This window comes from Lepus europaeus, chromosome 18 (genome assembly GCF_033115175.1).
Source record: "Lepus europaeus isolate LE1 chromosome 18, mLepTim1.pri, whole genome shotgun sequence".
NCBI lineage: Eukaryota > Metazoa > Chordata > Mammalia > Lagomorpha > Leporidae > Lepus > Lepus europaeus.
The window spans coordinates 70054420-70073041 of record NC_084844.1 but is presented as its reverse complement, the minus strand read 5'-3'; the positions used below and the strand labels follow the sequence as shown (position 1 = coordinate 70073041).

The following is an 18622-nucleotide window of genomic DNA, read 5'->3' as shown; positions in this document are numbered from 1 at the left end:
CAGAGGCAGAGAGAGAGAGAGAGAGAGAGAGAGAGAGAGAGAGAGAGAGAATGTTCTTCCACCCTCTGGTTCACTCTCCAGATGGCCGCAACTGACAGAGCTGGGCTGATCCAAAGCCAGTAGCCAGGAGTTTCCTCCAGGTCTCCCACAGAGGTGCAGGGGCCCAAGGACTCAAGCCATCTTCTGCTGCTTTACCAGGCCATATCAGAGAGCCGGATCAAACGTGGAGCAGCAGAGACCCAAACCAGTGCCCACGTGGGATGCTGGCACCGCAGGCAGTGGCTTCACCTGCTATGCCGCAGTGCCAGCCCCTATTTGGTTACTTTTGAATTACAAAACACACCTGTGAGGGTTTTTTTTTTTTTGGTGCAACATGTTAAACCATCATCAACAAGGATGGAGTCCATATCTGAGCACTGGTTAAAGTCATGGCTGCCTATTTCGGATCCAGCTCCCAGCTAATGTGCCTGGGAAAAGTGGAAGATGGCCCAAGGACTTGGCCTACTGCCACCCATGTGGGAGACCAAGATTAAGTTCCTGGCTCCTGACTTCAGCATGGGTCAGTGATGACCATCATGGCTATTTGTAGATTAATCCAGCAGAAAGAAGATCTATATCTCTTTGTCTCTTCCTGTGTGTCATGCTTTCAAATACATCTTTAAAAAAAGCCTGTTACTGTTTCCTATTCTTGTAAGGTATGGCAATGATTATTTGCCAGCTCTCATTTTATACTGTCATAGGGCTCACACACAGAGTGATTTCTCCAGAGCTACACAGCTAGGAGGTGAAAAGCCCAGAGTTTAAGACTCTGTGTTATGCCCCGTCCCTGAATTCATCCTCTGTTGCTCAGCACTACTTCCCACTTGTCAGTGAGCCAGGAGGTGCCAGTCCAGTGCTCAACCCTGGCAATGGGGTCCTTCACACTATGGCAGGGGGCAGAGCCAGCTGGCAATTCTCAGCAGAGCTCAGCAGGGTGAACAGTCATCTGGAGTTCATTTATCCCCACAACTCATATCTCTTGAGCCAGAAAACACAGTGGTGACACACTGGATAGAGCCCCGTAAGTAAATAGTATAGGCCCATGAGACAGAAATAATTAAGCAAATAATGACAATAAAATGGATGACTGTTGTTAAAAGGAGAAATTATGTTGGGGGGGAAGACCCACCCCAAAGTCTAGAGGCAAGTTTGACGAGTGCATCCCCTAGTGCATGGCTATCCAAAGTCACTAGACCTTCACAATGAGTTGCTTTCTGTGGTTCATTTAACTTCCATCCACTGGCACTGCCCCCCAAAGGGTTAAACCTAGAAGCAGAAAGCTCATATGAATGTGCAGATGACTAATTCTGAGTGCTAATTTTAACCCTTCAATCCTTATTTCTTTACAAGTGAGTATTTGAAAACTTCAGGTCTGGCAAAGGGAAAGAGAAAGCTGGCAAAAATCCCCCATCCCCTTCTGGCAGCATAACAGCACCAAGTAGATGAGCTGGTGGGAGCCCAAACCACACCAAAGTGTGCTCAGCCTCGCTGGCACACTCCCAAATGGCCACAATGGCCAGTGCCAGGCTGTTCTGAAGCCAGGATCCAGGAGTTTCTTCTGGGTCTCCCACACACATACATGGGTCCAAGCACTTAGGCCATCTTCTACTGCTTTCTTAGGCCATAGCAGAAAGCTGGATTGGAAGAGGAGCAGCCTGGATACAAACCAACAACCATATGAGATGCCAGTGCCAGAGGCAGAGGCTTAGCCTACTAGGCTACAGCACTAGCCCCAGTTATTCTACTTGTAATCTAGCTCCACGCTAACGCACCTTGGAAGAAGCAGATGATGACTCAAGTACTTGAGCCTCTGCCACCCATGTGTAAAACCAGGATGGAGTTCTTGGCTCCTGACTTTGGCCTGACCCAGACCTGGATGTTTGTGGCCATTTGTGAAACCAGCAAGTGAAAGCTCTCTCTCCCTCCCCGCCTTCCCTCCTTCTGTCACTCTGCCTTTCAAATAAATCAATCACTTTTTAATTGTTTTTTATTAGTTTCATTTATTTGAACAGCAGAGTTAGACACAGAGGAGGAAGAGACAGAAAGAGATATCTTTCATCTGCTGGTTCACTCCCGAACCGAACATAAAGAACTAAGGTTGGGCCAGACCGAAGTCAGGAGCCAGGATCTTCTTCTGGGTCTTCCACATGGATTCTGGGGTCCAAGCACTTTGGACTCCTTGCAATGCTCTCCCAGGTGCATTAGGGAGCTAGATGGGAAGTGGGGCAGCCAGAACTTGAACTGATGCCTATACAGGATGCTGGCATTGCAGGTAGTCATTTTACCAGCTATGCCACAACACCAGCTTCTCAAATAAACCAATCTTTAAAAAAAAGATCAGAGCCAAAACAAATAAAAAGAAATAATTCTTTTCTTTTTTTTTGGACAGGAAGAGTTAGACAATGAGAAAGAGAGAGAGAGAGAGAGAGAGAGAGAGAGAGAGAGAGAGAGAGAGAGAAAGGTCTTCCTTCTGTTGGTTCACCCCCCACAATGGCCACCACGGCTGGTGCGCTGTGCCAATCTGAAGCCAGAAGCCAGGTGCTTCCTCCTGGTCTCCCATGCAGGTGCAGGGCCCAAGCACTCAGGCCATCCTCTACTGTCTTCCCAGGCCAGAGCAGAGAGCTGGAATGGAAGAGGAGCAACTGGGACAGAACCAGTGCCCCAACTGGGACTAGAACCTGGTGTGCCAGCACTGCAGGCAGAGGATCAGCCTAGAGAGCCGCGGAGCTGGCTGAAAAGAAATTCAAAAAATATATACAAAATTCAATGAAATGTCACTTGGATTTTGAAGACAAGTTCCATGTGGGAGACTGGGAAGAAGCTCCTGGCTTTGGACTGGCCTAAGGCCAACTGGGGAGTGAACCAGTGGATAGATCTCACTCGCGCTCCCTCCCCCCATAACCCTTTCAAAAATTAATTATTAAAAATGTTTAAAAAAATAAAGTTATACATGACAACAGCATTTACTCTAAGGTCTGGAATCAGACAAAGATGTTCACTCTGGAACATTCATATTCAATATAGTATGAAAAGTTTTAGCCAGTACCATTATCCAATGAACAAAATAAAAGACACATAAGTAAGAAAGGAAGAAGTCAAGTGGTGCCGCGACTCACTTGGCTAATCCTCCGCCTGCAGTGCTGGCACCCCCGGTTCTAGACCCCATCAGGGCACCAGATTCTGTCCTGGTTGCTCCTCTTCCAGTCCAGCTCTCTGCTGTGGCCCAGGAAGTCAGTGGAGGATGGCCTGAATGCTTGGGCCCTGCACCCGCATGGGAGACCAGGAGGAAGCACCTGGCTCCTGGCTTTGGATCGGCACAGCGCACCAGCCATGGTGGCCACTGGGGAGGGGGGTGAACCAATGGAAGGAAGTCCTTTCTCTCTGTCTCTCTCTCTCTCACTGTCTAACTCTGCCTGTAAAAAAAAAGAAAGAAAAGAAGAAGTTCAAGTATCCCTATTTGCAGATGATGTAACTCTTTATACAGAGTAATGTAGACTCCACCAAGAGACTATCAGAACTGATTAATTAATTCAGTAAAGCTGCAGGAAACAAAATTGAGACCTAAAAATCAGCAGTATTTTTATCATCAATAATAAGCTCACTAAGAAAGAAATTAAGAGCAATCCTGTTCACAATATTTAGAGAAAAACGAAATATCTTGAAATAAGCTTTAATTTTTAAAAATTTATTTGAGAGAGACACAGCGACAGGCAGCTCCCATTTGCTGGTTCAATCTCTACATGCCCACAACAGAAAGGGTTAGGTCAGGCCTAAAATCCAAGAACTCAACCCAGGCCCCAGAAATGGAAAGCAAATTACTTGGGTCATTACCATTGCCTTTGAGGGTCTGGAGTTGCAGGAAGCTGGAGTAAGTAGTGAAATCGGGTATTGAACCCAGGCACTCCAAATGGGACACAAGAGTCTTAACAGTTTAACTGTGAGGCCAAGATCTGCCCTCTCATCACCCAGAATAAATTTAACCAAGGACATGAAAGACATTTACAATAAAAATTGCAAAGCACTGATGAAAGAATGTGAAGAAGACAAAAGAAAATACAGTTCTTCTCTGTATGCAGATTATAAAAATTAATACTAGTAGAAGTCCATGTTACCTGAAGCAATTCACAGCTTCAATGTAATTACCACCAAAATAATAAAGACATTATTCACAGAACTAGAAAAAACAATCCTAAAATTTATATAGAAGCACTTTAAAAGGACCCAAATAGATAAAGATATCTTGAACAACAAAGTTCGAGGCATCACAACATCAGATTTCAAGACATATTATAGAGTTACTGTAATCAAAATAGTATGGTATCAGCATAAAAACAGACATACAGACTATTGGAACAGAATAGAGATCTCAAAAATTAATCTACATACCTACAGTCAATTTCTCTTTGATAAATCTACCAAAACTCATACCAGAGAAAGGAAGTCTCTTCCATAAATGGTGCTGGGAAACCTAAATCTAAAGATCCATACCCATGGGGCCAGTACTGTGGCTTAGCAGGTAAAGTCACCACCTACAGTGCTGGCTTCCCATATGGGCACTGGTTCCAGTCCTGGCTGCTGCACTTCTGATCCAGCTCTCTCCTGTGTCCTGGAAAAGCAGAAGATGGCCCAAGTTCTTGGGCCCCTACACCCATGTGGGAGACCTGGAAGCTCCTGGCTCCTGGTTTTTGATCGGTGCAGCTCTGGCCATTGTGGCCATCTGGGGAGTGAACCAGCAGATGAAAGACCTCTCTCTCCCTTTGCCTCTCTATAACTCTGTATTTCAAGTAAAAATAAATAAAACTTTAAAATAGAAAATCCATACCCAGAATCCAAAATTTCCCATGCCTTTCACCGTAATCTAAAATCAACTCATAATGGAAAAGAGACATAAATATAAGACCTGAAATTATGAAACCACTGAGGAAAAACACTGGCAAACATTAAATTTTTTGAAAAAGACCCCTAAGAGCAGAGAGGAAAGGAGAAACATACAAATGTGATCATCCCAAACTAAGAAGCTTCTGTACAGCAAAAGGAACAAATCACAGCTGACAGAAAACAGTTACAAGCTGTGCATCTAACAAAGGACTATGACTCAGAACATATACAGAACCCCAAACACCACAAAAACCCAAATCCAGTCACCAAACAGGCAAAATATCTGAATAAATATTTCTCCGGAGAAGAAACACAAAAAGAAAACAAAAGCATGAAGAAATGTTCAATATCACTAGCCATCAGGGACATGAGGTTGGGAAGGGTGTGGCAAGAGAGAATGGAAGGAGAATGGAAGGCACCAAACACAGACAGAAGGCACTGGTTCCAGTGTTCACAGCACAGTGCTCCTGTTCCACTGCAGCTCACAATAATGTATTATATACTGCACAAAGAACCGAGAGAGAGCAACTAGTAGCTACCAGAACAAAGATAAGCTAAGGACATAGAAAAGCTTATTTTCCTGGTTTGATTGATGTATGCTTTGTATATGTACTGAAATACTGTACCATAAAAGTATTGCATGCTAATAAAAATATTTTAATAGAATAATAATAAAAAGATATTTTACCAAGGTAGTCTCTGACTATGTGATATGGAGAATAGAACATATTGAGAAAGGGAAGTGACTTTGGAAGCTCTCTTCAATATAAGAAATTAGACCGCCACTATTTGAAGCCAAGTGCCTTTTACTGTCTTTCCTTAGAAAATATATATTATATATATATTATTTGGTGTGGCCATCTTACATGCTTATGTCTCCTACTAAAAGCTAAATATTCTGGCAGTGGTATAATGGAAGGTTACATCTTACTGTTGATGTATGTATGTATGCTCTGGTACACAGATGTCATTTTGTTGTCACAGCACTACAGTGAACTACATAAATAAAAAGTTAAATTCATGTAATGACTTAAATGTATTATATGCTAGAATTGACATCATAAACTACTTTTGCTTTGAAATGACATACAGTTCAGTAAAACCATATTCAAATTTAAAAAAAATAAAATATATATTATATATATAAATACATATGTAGAAACATTCCTTTTATTCTTCAATTAAGGTTCTTTTGAAATATGAAATTAGTATTTCTTCAGAGTAAAATACCTTTCAGAAAGTATGAATACATTCTTAAAAAAAAAAAAACAAGACTCACAAATATCATGTCTTAAGAATTAAGTCTCCAGTCAGCCTACTATATCAGTTGTAGGATTTATTATCTAAAGACACAGAGAAGTATTTTGTGATTTTCTTGCATTCAGGAACTTTTTTATTTTCTTAGATTCAGCATCAAGGTCCCTAGCTAAATTATTATAATAGAACATTGGCTAAGACTTATAATTGAATATCATTAGTTTTTATTATTTTGTGTGTCTCTTAAAGTCAACATCACATTTAAAGATTATTACATCAAAATTATCCCTTTGTCAAAAATCAGAGGATAATACATTTTTTCCTACAGCACAGCTTGGGAAAATATACTCATCAATGATACCAAGTTAAATTAAATTAAAAAATAGAGTAAACTTGGTGATCAACTACCATATATAAGAACCTAGAGAAGAGTTAAATATAATTTAAAATTTATTTTAGAGCAAGATACAATAATTTGCATTCTATACTATGCCATTTCTGCAATGCCAAGATAAAGGAGTATTTTGAGTTTCTCAGAGAATGCCAAATAATTGGTCTGAGTTCCATCTAACTTAATTGCCTAATAAGGTAAGTTTACTATGGCTTTTTGACTATATAAACAGACTAAAAGCTATCCATAAAGGAGACAAAAATTAAATTATTTTCTATACTGTGCAGTATGACATTATACTTTAAAAACCTTAAAAAAGCATCACATGAATCAAAAACCAAACAGACTTTCTAGGAACTTTTGTAGAAAGTTATAATCTAATCAAAAAGATTTTTGGAAACATAGGGTAGTAAAAGGAAAGTTAAATATGTTCACCTTCAGTTTATTTCATAGGTCACTGTTATACCATCTAATAAGATAATTAAAAACATGCAAGCAGCTGGTCCTGCAGCTAGACAGATTAATGTAATAGTCTGTAGTCATCTGTGCTAGCAAGGGCTTGCCTCTTTTTGCAAGGAGAAGGTCAGTTGCCCTTGGGAAGAGGAAGGGAGGATGGAGAAACCATAGTCCTTCCGCCATGTGGCCATGTGTGCTCCATTCCCTAAGTTAAACATCCACTGCAGCACACACAGGACACTCTCTCTCCTCCTTCACATCTGGCAGTGTTCTCTCACATGTAATTTGACAAAAAAACATGTAACATTGGTCTATAAAACCTGTAAGATGTATTGCATAAAACTAATAATACATTCTCATAACACATCACTGCAAATTAGTTGGAAGCCAAATACTTAAATTTAAATCAACACTTCCAAAGCAAGATGTGGCCTAAAACCATTCAGGCATCATATAACCCCCTACAAGTGTCTCAAGAGTTAAATCCATTTGGTTTCTACCTATCTGAATCAATGAAGAAAACCACTAAGAAATACAAATCATTGTAAAACCTCATAGGCCATAAAAATAAATCTGTAAGTAATAGACATATGAAGCTGTAGTTAGTTTTCATAGATTTAAGTTCCATAATTTATTTGTTATAGTTCCAGATATCACTTTTTTTTTTTTTTGACAGGCAGAGTTAGACAGTGAGAGAGAGAGACAGAAAAAAAGGTCTTCCTTCCATTGGTTCACCCCCCAAATGGCCGCTAAGGCCAGCGCTCTGTGCCCATCCAAAGCCAGGAGCCAGGTGCCCCCTCCTGGTCTCCCATGTGGGTGCAGGGCCCAAGCACTTGGGCCATCCTCCACTGCCTTCCTGGGCCACAGCAGAGCTGGACTGGAACAGGAGCAACCAGGACAGAATCGGCACCCCAGCAGGGACTAGAACCCAGGGTGCCAGCGCCACAGGCAAAGGATTAGACTAGCGAGCCGCGGAACATGCTCTGCATTTAGATTTTCAAGAGGCTTTGTTTTACATGTTTTACCCCAGTATTTAAAAGTTGTGGGAAGGAAGCAGATGAGACAATATAATGCCCTTTTTACAGATGAGAAACTAACTCATTACCCTAAACATAAGCTCTAGTATGTCAGTGGTAGGCTTAAGGCCTGAGCTGTCTGATTATGAGGAAAGGTTAGGACTTCTGAGGCAGTTTAAATAAAGAGTTGTTACACAAAAGGACTTCTGAACATTGGAAAATTTATGTTTTTTCGAATAACAGTTACTAGTTAGTTTAAAAGAGCTATAATGGCAACAGAAAAATAATTTTCATCTTCTGAAGCAAATTTTACTAATAATTCTGTGGTTATTTTAATGTGACACTGCTACATTTTTCTAGGTTTTGTCTATTAATATTAATAAGAAAATATGCACCAGCACTGTGCTTCTATGAATTCTACTTTAACCCAAGTGCCAAATTCACAATTAAGTTACTACATTATAAGAGCTACTGCCTACAGGGTAGAAAAATATTAATTTCACACTTTAAATACTATAAAACCATTTAGCAGCAGTGTTGGCCTGCCAACTGAATCCTTTCCTGTTTGAGCTGTAACCTTCCTATTGGCTGAAGAGCCCTAAAAGGGCATTAACAAACAGTTCTTAATTCAATCACATTTGCATTTTAACCTTTCTTAGGTACTCTGAAAGAAGTCTTTACTACTGTAAAATATATATGGGAAAAACAAAAAACAAATTATAATAAAGGTTAACACTACATATACATTTGTTCTAATTAGTGTACTGTAGGAAAGGAGAACAACAGATATCTGATGTAAGCTCATTTACAAGAATTTGGGTTATTACATTTTCTGATACTCATTATTTCTACAGACAATAACATATCACAGTAATATTTAAATATTATCACATTTTAAAAGCACAAGTCCTAATCCCTTGCTATTCTAAGATTAGACTCCTCTAAGATATTGGATCTTATACATTATCCTGTAATATTATATATCTCTGTATTTACTACCTACCTACAAGAATTAAAAGTCTCTTCAGAGTCCAAAGCAGAACTTGGTTCTTCTTCCACTTTTATTAGAATCTCCTGGAAAAAATTTTAAAAACACAGTAAAATAATGGAGATTGCAAAGCAACGTTTCAGTTAAACAGCTGTGTAACAGTTCTCTGCAGTCTATTAGCCAACAATAAAATGTCCCCTTGCCCCTTCCCTAAATTATCTTCTGTACTTCTTTTAGGAAAAATACTCATCTTGAAGCCACAATATAAACCAACAGCACTCCTAATTTGCATAATAATAGTGTAATACTATCAATGTAATTACTAAGAAGAATAAATGAAATAGAACACAGGTTTTTTCTTAAAAATTTATACATTTATAAAAATTTATACAATTATACATTTATATATAAGTTATATATATATAAATTTATACATTTATAGAAATTGAGGAGGCAGAGATGAACAGAAATCAGATTGGGTAGAATAAAAATACTTTTACTAAAGAAACTTAATATGCTAATCAATGCCAATATAATATATATTAAGTATAAATATAAGTTCTCAAAATATATATTTCAAAGTTTAGTTATGAAACAATAGTTCCCCATGATTAAACAGATCATTCGTTCTTAAAAAAAATTATAAAACTGACAGAAAATCCTAAAATGAATAAACCATTTAGTTACACGCTAACATTTTCATAAAAGGGAATTGCTGGTGACCAAGTCTCCATGCTAACAACTGACAGCCAAACAAAAAAACTCAGGAGAGAACAGACCTGGAAGGTTTTCCAGCTCCCATGTCTGCACCTGCTAGACACTGAGGAGGCAGAGATGAACAGAAAGCAGATGTGGCAGGCAGTGGCCAGAAACATTTTAGCGCGGCAGGGGCGGCGCCGGGGCCGCGTCCACAAGCCAAGGGCAGCTGAGGGGACTGCGGACCGAGCGCGGAGCACCGCGTGTCCTTGCCCGCGCCCGCGCCCGCACCCACGCCCGCGCCCGCGCCCTCACCTCCTGTCTGTCACCTGGTAGCGCGTCCTGAGCCCCGAGGCCAGCATCCTGTGCCGTTCAGGTACAGGATTCCGTAGTCCTCTGAACCAGGACTCCAGGCTGCTGACAACGCAGCTGCGCGGGGCAGCGGGTCGGGGTCAGGGCGGCCGTGCCCGGCCCGGGCCTCCCCCGCGGGCCTCGGGGATCAGGGGGTCCCCGCTCGGGCGAGGCGCAGGGCTCGGAGGAGGGGGCCACAGGCGGTGGGGAGGGACGGGGGCTCTGGGGAGGGGGTTGGGGGTCTCTGAGGAGGGGCCCGCGGGGCTCTGGGGAGGGGCGGGGGGGCTCTGAAGAGGGGACAGGGACTCTGGGGAGGGGCGGTGGGGCCTCTGTGGAGTGTCCTGGGACACTGGGGAGGGAGCGGGGGCGCTCTGTGGAGGGGCCATGGGGCTCTGGCGAGTGGTCAGGGGAGCTCTGGGGAAGGGGCCACGGGGATCTGGGGAGGAGCAGGGCTCTGGGGAGGAACAGGGGCGCTGGGGAGTGGCCCGGGCTCTGGGGAGGGGCCTTGGAATCTGGGGAGCAAGCCAGGGGTGCTCTGGGGAGGGGTTGGGGGTCTCTAGGGAGGGGTCCGCTGAGCTCTGTGGGAGGTTGTGGACTCTGGGGGGGGGCGGGGGGCTCTAGGGAGGGGGCCGCGGGGCTCTGGGGAGGGGCCTGCAGGCCTCTGGGGAGGGGCCACAGGGTTCTGGGGAGGGATGGGGGGCTCTCGGGAGGGGGCCGGGGGCTCTGGTAGGGGGCCAGGGGCTCTGGAGAGAGGCGGGGGCTCTGGGCAGGGGACTGGAACACTGTGTATGGGGCCGTGGTTTCTGGGGAGGGGGTTGTGGGGCTCTAGGGAGGGGCATGGGGCTTGAAGAGGGGCCGCGGGGCTCCAGAGAGGGGTTGGGGGCTCCAGGGAGGAGCCCTGGGCTCTAGGGAGGGGCGGGGGCTCTGCTGAGTCATCTTTGGGCGCTGGAGAGTGGCCTGGGCTCTGGGGAGGGGCTGTGAGGCTCTGGGGAGGGGCTTCAGGGCTGTGGGGAGGGCCCACGGGGCTCTGGGGAGCGGGCCAGGGGCGTTCTGGGGAGGGGTTGGGGGTCTCTGGTGAGGGGCCCGTGGGGCTCTGGGGGAGGTTGTGGACTCTGGGGGGGGGGCGCAGGGATCTGCGGAGGGGTCGCGGGGCTCTGGGTTGTGGAGTGGGGCTCTGAGGAGGGGTCCGCGGTCTCTCGGGACGGTGCCCTGGTCGCTGGGGAAGGGCTGTGGGCTCGAAGGAGGGGGTTTCAGGGCTCTGGGGAAGGGCGTGGGGCTCTGGAGCATGGCCAGGGGCACTGGGGAGGGAGCGGGGGCGCTCTGTGGAGGGTCCATGGGGCTCTAGGGAGTGGTCAGGGGCGCTCTGGGGAGGGGGCCGTGGGCGCTGGGGAGGGGCGGGGGTGCTCCGGAGAGGCACCATGGGCTCCGGGTGGGGGGCTCGGAGCTCTGGGGATGGGGCCGCGGGGCTCGGGGAGGGGGCCGTGGGCTCTGGGGGGGTGCGGGGTGGCTCCGGGAAGGGGCCAGGGGCTCAGGGGAGGGACCATAGGGGTCTCGGGATTGGCGGGGGGCTCTGAGGTGGGGCCGTGGGCCCTGGGGAGGTTGCTGTGGGCCCTGTGGAGGGGCCAAGGGGCTCCGGGGAGGGGGCCGCAGGGTTCTGGGGAGGAGCTTGGGGCTCTGGGGAGGGGGCCACAGGACTCTGGAGAGGGGCGGTGGGGGTTCTGTGGAGTGTTTGGGGGTATTGGGGAGGGAGCGGGGGTGCTCTGTGGAGGGGCCAAGGGCCCTGGGGAGTGGTCAGGGGTGCTGCGGGGGGCGGGGCTGTGGGAAGTGTCCGCGGGGCTCTGGGGAGGGGGTTGTGGGGCTCTGGGGAGGGGCATGGGTCTCTGAAGTGGGGCCAGGTATTCTGGGGTGGGACAGGGGGCTCTGAGGAGGGGGCCGCGGGCTCTGAGGAGGGGTCGCAGGGCTCTGTGGAGGGGGACAGGGGCGCTCTGCGGAGGGGTTATGGGGTCTCTGGGTAGGGGCCCCCAGGGCTCTGGGGGAGGTTGTGAAATCTGGGGGGGCGCTGGGCTCTGGGGAGTGGGCTGCGGGCTTTGGGACGGGATGGGGGCGCTGCGGAAGGGGCCGCAGGTTCTGGGGAGGGGTTGTGGGGCTCTGGGGAGGGGCATGGGGCACTGGGGAGCGGCCGCGGGGCTCTGGGGAGGGGGCCGCGGGCTTCTGGGGAGGGGTCCGCGGGCCTCTGGGGAGGGACCACAGGGCTCTGGGGAGGGGTCGCGGGGCTCTGGGGAGGGGAGGGGAGGGGAGATCTGGGGAGGGGGCCGAGGGGCTCTGGGAAGGGACAGGGGCGCCTGGGAAGGGGCTGAGGGCACTGGCGTGGGGTAAGGGGGCTGTGGAGAGGGCCAGGGGCACTGGGGAGGGGGCCGCGGGGCTCTGGGGAGGGGCGGGGGGGCTCTGGACAGGGGGCCGTGGGGCTCTGGGGTGGGGGCCAAGGGCTGTGGGGAGTGGACCAGCAGCTCTGGGAAGGGACCGGGGAGCTGGGGAAGGGGCCACAGGTTTTGGGGAGGGGGTTGTGGTGCTCTGGGGAGGGTAGGGGGGCTATGGGGAGGAGTTGGGGGTCTCTGAGGAGGGCCCCGCTGGGCTCTGGGGAGGGGCGTGGGGCTCTGAAGAGGGGCCACGGGGCTCCGGGGAGGGGTGGGGGGCTCCGGGGAGGGGCTATGGGTTCTGGGAAGTGGCGGAGGCCTCTGGGGAGGCGTTGCGGAGCTCTGGGGAGTGGCCTGGGCTCTGGGGAGGGGCTGTGAGGCTCTGGGGAGGGTGTGCGGGGCTCTGGGTGAGGTTGTGGACTCTGGGGGGGCACAGGGATCTGGGGTGGGGTCGCGGGGCTGTGGGGTGGGGGTGCAGGTGCTGTGGAGGAGCGGGGGCTCTGGGGAGGAAGGCGGGCGCTGGGGAGTGGCCGGGGCTGTGTGGAGGGCCATATGGCTCTGGGGAGCGGGCCAGGGGCGCTCTGGGGAGGGGTTGGGGGTCTCTGGTGAGGGGCCCATCGGGCTCTGGGGGATTTTCTGGACTCTGGGTGGGGGGGAGTGCGGGGCTCTGGGAGGGGTGCGGGGCTCTGGGGTGAGCTGAGGGGCACTGGGGTGGGAGCTTGGGCCTCTAGGGAGTGGTCATGGGGCTCTGGGGAGGGTGCCGTGGGCTCTGGGGAGGGGGCCCTGGTTGCTGCGGAGGGGCGGGGGGGCTCGGAGGAGGAGGTTGCAGAGCTCTGGGGAGGGAGCGGGGGCGCTCTGTGGAGGGGCCATGGGGCTCTAGGGAGTGGTCAGGGGCACTTTGGGGAGGGGGCCGCAGGGCTCTGGGGAGGGAGCCTCAGGCACTGGGGAGGAGCAGGGGCTCTGGGGAGGGATGGGATCACTCGGGAGTGGCCAGGGCTTTGGTGAGGGGCCGTGGGGTTCTGGGGAGAGTGCACGTGGAGCTTGGGAGGGTGCGGGGCTCTGGGGAGGGGCCGGGGGCTCTGTGGTAGAGCGTGGGGCTCTGAAGAGGGGGCTGTGGGGCTCTGTTGAGGTTCGGGGAGGCTCCGGGAAGGGGCCAGGGGCTCCGGGGAGGGGGCCTGGTAGCTCCGGGGAGGGTGTTGTGAGGCTCGGGAAGGGGGCCGCGGGGCTCTGGGGAAGGTGCCAAGGGCGCTCTGGGGAGGGTGCCAAGGGCGCTCTGGGGAGGGGTTGGGGGTCTCTGGGGAGGGACCTGCGGGGCTCTGGGGGAGGTTGTGGACTCCGGAGGGAGTGCGGGGCTCTGGGGAGTGGCCTGGGCTCTGGGGAGGGGCTGTGAGGCTCTGGGGAGGGGGCCAGGGGAGCTCTGGGGAGGGGCCGCGGGGCTGTGGGGAGGGCCCGCCTGGCTCTGGGGAGCGGGCCAGGGGCATTCTCAGGAGGGGTTGGGGGTCTCTGGGGAGGGGCCCGCCAGGCTCTGGCGGAGGTTGTGGACTCTCAGGGAGGCACGGGGCTCTGGGGAGGGCATGGGGCTCTGAAGAAGGGTTGCGGGGCTCTGGGGATGGGCGGGGGCTCTGAGGAGGGGGCCGCGGTCTCTGGGGAATGGGCCCCAGTGCTGGTGAGTGGCAGGGGTGGTCAGAGGACTGGGTTGCAGGGCTCTGGGGAGGGGCGGGGGACTCTGGGGAGTGGGCGGGAAACTGGGGAGGGAGCAGGGGAGGTTTGTGGAGGGGCCATGGGGCTCTAGGGAGTGGTCGGGGCACTCTGGGGAGGGGGCCTCAGGGCTGTGGGGAGGGGGCCTTGGGCGCTGGGAGGTGCTAGGGCTCTGGGGAGGGATGGGGGCACTGGGGAGTGGCCAGTGCTCTGCGAGGGGCCACGGGATCTGGAGAGGGTGCGTGGGGCACTGAGGAGGGGGCCTTGGGTGCTGGGGAGGGGCGAGGGCTCGGTTGAGGGGGCCACAGGGCTCAGAGGAGGGGCTGGGTTCTCCGGGAAGGGGGCCGCGGGGCTCTGGGGAGGAGGCCGCGGGGCTCTGGGGAGGGGCGGGGGGCTCTGGGGAGGAGGCCGCGGGGCTCTGGGGAGGGGGCGCGAGGTGCTGCGGAGGGGGCGCGGGGCTCTGGGGAGGGGTTGCGGGGCTCTGGGGAGGGGCGGGGGGCTCTGAGGAGGGGGCCGCGGGCTCTGGGGAGGGGGCCGCAGGCACTGGGGCGCACTGGGGGCTCGGAGGAGCGGGCCGCGGTGTTCTGGGGAGGGGTAGGGGGCACTGGGGAGGGGGCCACGGGCCTCTGGGGAGGGGCGGGGGGCTCTGAGGTGGGACTGTGGGCTCTGGGGAGGAGGCCAGGGGCACGGAGAAGGGGGGCAGGGGCTATGGGGAGGGGGCCGTGGGCTCTGGGAAGGGACGGGTGCACTGGGGGATGGGAGGGGGTTGTGGGGCTCTGGGGTGGGGAGGGGGGCTATGGGGAGGAGATGGGGGTCTCTGAGGAGGGGTCCTGCTGGGCTCTGGGGAGGGACCGCGGGCCTCTGGGGAGGGACCACAGGGCTCTGGGGAGGGATGGGGGCTCTGGGGAGGGGGCTGCGGGCTCTGGGGAGGGGGCCAGAGGCTCTGGAGAGGGGCAGGGGCTCTGGGCAGGGGACTGGGGCACTGGGTATGGGGCCGCGGGTTCTGGGAAGGGGGTTGTGGGGCTCTGGGGAGGGGGCCGCAGACGCTGGGGTGGGGCGGGGGACTCTGAGGCAGGATCTCTATGCCCTGGGGAGGTGCAGCTGGCACTGGGGAGTGGCTGGGGTCTTTGGGGAGGGGTTGTGGATCTCTGAGGTGGGGCCCACAGGGCTATGGGGTAGGTTGTGGACTGGGGGGGCGGGGCTCTGGGGAGGGGCCAGGGGCACTGGGGAGGGAGCAGGGGCGCTCTGTGGAGGGGCCAAGGGGCTCTGGGGAGTGGTCATGGGTGCTCTGGGCAGGGGGCCGCGGGCTATGGGGAGGGGGCAAAGGGCACTGGGAAGGAGCCGGGGCTCTGGGGAAGGATGTGGGCTATGGGGATTGGCCGGGGCTCTGTGGAAGGGGACAGGGGCGCTCTGTGGAGGGGTTGTGGGGTCTCTGTGGAGGGGCCCACGTGGCTCTGGGGGAGATTGTGGAATCTGGGGGGCACAGGGCTCTGGGGAGGGGCCGCGGGGCGCTGGGGAGAGGGCTGCGGGGCTCTGGGGAGGAGGCCGCGGGCCTCTGGGGAGGGACCATAGGGCTCTGGGGAGGGATCGCGGGGCTCTGGGAAAGGGAGGGGGGCTCTGGGGAGGGGGCCGCGGGGCTCTGGGAGGGGGCCAGGGGATCTGAGTAGAGTGCCCCGGGCTCTGGGAAGGGGCAGGGGCGCTGGGGAAGGGGATGAGCGCGCTGGCGTGGGGCGAGGGGGCTGTGGAAAGGAGCTGGGGGGCACTGGGGAGGGGCCTCAGGGCTCTGGGGAGGGGCAGCAGGGCTGTGAGGTGGGGCTTGGGGCTCTGAAGTGGGGGCAAGGTGCTCTGGGGAGGGGGCCACAGGGCTCTGGAGAGGGGCCGTGGGGGCTCTGTGGAGTGTCAGGGGGCACTGGGGAGGGAGCGGGGGCGCTCCGTGGAGGGGACATGGGGCTCTAGGGAGTGGTCAAGGGCGCTCTGGGGAGGGGGCCGCGGGGCTCTGGGGAGGGGCCCGTGGGCGTTGGGGAGTAGCAGCGAGGGCTCTGGTCTGGGGAGGGATGGAGATTGTCCTGGGCTCTGGGGAGGGGCCGCAGGGCTCTGGGAAGGGGGCCAGGGGCTCTCTGGGGAGCGGTTGGGGGTTACTGTAGAGGGGCTCATGGGGCTCTGGAGGAGGTTGTGGGCTCGGGGGGGGGGTCGCGGGGCTCCAAGGTGGGGCCGCGGGGCTCTGGGCTGGTGCTGCAGGCACTGGGGAGAGGGGAAGTGTGCGCTGGGCTTGGGTGGGGGGCTCTGGGGAGGGGCGCTTTGGTGAGGGGCTGCGGGGCTGTGGGGAGGGCCCGCGGGGCTCTGGGGAGCAGGCCAGGGGCATTCTCAGGAGGGGTTGGGGGGTCTCTGGTGAGGGGCCCGTGGGGTCCTGGGGGAGGTTGTGGACTCTGAGGGGGGGAGCGCGGGGCTCTGGGGAGGGGCCGCGGGGCTCTGGGGAGGGTGCGTGGGGCGCTGGGGGTGGGCATGGGGCTCTGGGGAGGGGCCAGGAGCACTAGGAGGGAGTGGAGCCCTATGTGGAAGGGCCATGGGGCTCTGGGGCGTGGTCAGAGGCGCAATGGGGAGGGGGCCAAGGGCGCTGGGGAGGAGCGGGGGTTCTGGGGAGGAAGAAGGGCGCTGGGGAGGAAGAAGGGTGCTGGGGAGTGGCTGGGGCTCTGGGGAGGGGCCGCGGGGCTCTTTGGAGGGGGCCAGGGGCGCTCTGGGGAGGGGTTGGGGGTCTATGGGGAGGGGCCCGCGGGGCTCTGTGGGAGATTATGGACTCTGGGTGGGGGCGCGGGGATCTTGGGAGGGGTCGTGGGGCTCTGGGGTGGGGGCATGGGGCGCTGGGGTGGGAGCTTGGGACTCTGGGGAGTGGTCATGGGGCTCTGGGGAGGGGCGGGAGGCTCTGTGGAGGGCAGAGGGGCTCTGAGGAGGGGGCCGCGGGCGCTGGGGAGGGACCCTTGCGTGGGAGTGACAGTGTGAGGTGAGGCAGCGTTGGCCTACTTGCCACCCTCAGAATTGGGCCCTGTATCTCTGCAGGATGCCTGGGCACAGTGGTCTTCTCACTTCCCACCAAGGCTCACATGGCCACCCTGTCCCTAACCGGCTGTCACTGCACCAGTGACCACCATATCTGTATGTCAGAGAGGCAGAAGCTAAGAGTCTGGGGGGTTCCCTTCTCTGTGAGTGTCCTCCGTGCCCACATCTCTGCCCTGTGCTTTTGCTTCTTACTCCCTAAATGGTTTAATAGTGACTGGGGCATGGACAGAGGAGCAGGGAGCCTGTGGCTTGCAGAGACCCAACCTTGGCATGCACTGACATTCTAAATGGTCTGTTCATGTCCTCCAGGGGCACTTCTGGGGCTTTGCTGTTTAAAATGCTCAAAGCATGAAAGAGACAATCCTGGTGTACACCAAAGACTAAAGCCACTCACACCCCCACCAAGCCACAAAAGAATTGAGTTGCCTCCCTAAAACCCGCACTGAAGACTTTGAGCACATATTCAGTCCTCTGCAGACTGCCCTGCAGCAGGTGCCCTGGGCTTCCAGACTCCAGCAGGCTGGCGTCTGCTGTGGGCATCTGTGGCTGCAAGTTGGACCATATCTAAGCAAACCGAGGTGACTTTGGAGCCTGGCTGGGACTTGGGACCCAAGTGGCCTCTCAAGGTTGCAGAGGAGGTCTGGAAGCTAAAGTAAGGCTCAGGCAGGCAGGGTGGGGTGAGCTGTGTGGCAGTGTGGTGTGACCCTGAGGCTCCTGGGCCACCCACGCCTCCACTGGCAAGTGTCTCCAGGTGTGGACTGTGGAGGGGGAGGTCTCACAGAGGTTCTGGAAGTTCTGACTCGACAGGCATGCACAGCACAAGGCCCCTGAAACAGGGTGAGTAGCAACCACAGGCAGGGGTCACTGCACCAGAACAGGCACACAGGCAGGGTGACTGCAGACAGCCAGTGGGGGACAGTGTCTCTGTTCCAGGAGAATCTCAGACTTTTTCTCTCCTGTGCAGCTGGGGCAGCACTGCTGCTGTGGGCTTCGGCCCTGGCCAGTGGAAGGGAGTGGAAAGGAGACGGCCCTGAGCTGCCCTGCCCAATCCAGAGAAGATGGGTCCTGTCCGTGAAGCACCCACAAAGACCATGAAGCGCCAGCCCAGCACCCTGACTAGTGGCATGATCACGTGGGTGCAGTAGAGGAGCAGCTCCTTCCTGAGGTGGAAGTTGGCTTGCAGGAGGCCCAGCAGCAGCAGCAGCAGTGCCCACAGTTGTAGCCGGAAGTGCAGCAGGGCATGCATGCCCAGGTACCATAGGCTGAGGACGTGGCCCTGGAGAGGCCGCAGCTGAAGCACAGCAGGAAGTGCTTGAAGCTGTATCTGGTGCACACAGGCCCACAGGTTGCAAGCAGGCGGGTGGGGTTAGGCGGTGGAAGGAAT

At 54.2% G+C, this 18622-nt stretch overlaps 1 protein-coding gene across 1 annotated transcript; it reads right to left on the bottom strand.

Moving 5' to 3' along the window:
* Positions 1–11424: 11424 nt before the first annotated feature.
* LOC133746977 (basic proline-rich protein-like) lies at positions 11425–16338 on the bottom strand. The gene is made up of 5 exons (XM_062175156.1): positions 16095–16338; positions 14006–14538; positions 13467–13802; positions 12594–12945; positions 11425–12305 (listed from the first exon to the last, which is right to left on the bottom strand). The coding sequence occupies exons 1-5, from the start codon at positions 16336–16338 to the stop codon at positions 11425–11427; spliced, it is 2346 nt and encodes a 781-aa protein (XP_062031140.1).
* Positions 16339–18622: the final 2284 nt, after the last annotated feature.

What these genes read in the sequence shown, in the direction of transcription:
- LOC133746977 (XM_062175156.1), bottom strand. Translation starts at nt 16,338, where the DNA reads ATGAGCCCCTCTACAGTAACCCCCAACCGCTCCCCAGAGAGCCCCTGG. An exon ending in AAAGCCCTGGCCACTCCCGA is followed by an intron (nt 12,946 to 13,466) that starts GTGATCCCATCC and finishes CCCACCCCACAG; the next exon opens with CCCCGCGACCCCACCCCAGA. An exon ending in GCCCCTTCCCCAGCTCCCCG is followed by an intron (nt 12,306 to 12,593) that starts GTCCCTTCCCAG and finishes GTCCCTCCCCAG; the next exon opens with AGGCCCGCGGACCCCTCCCC.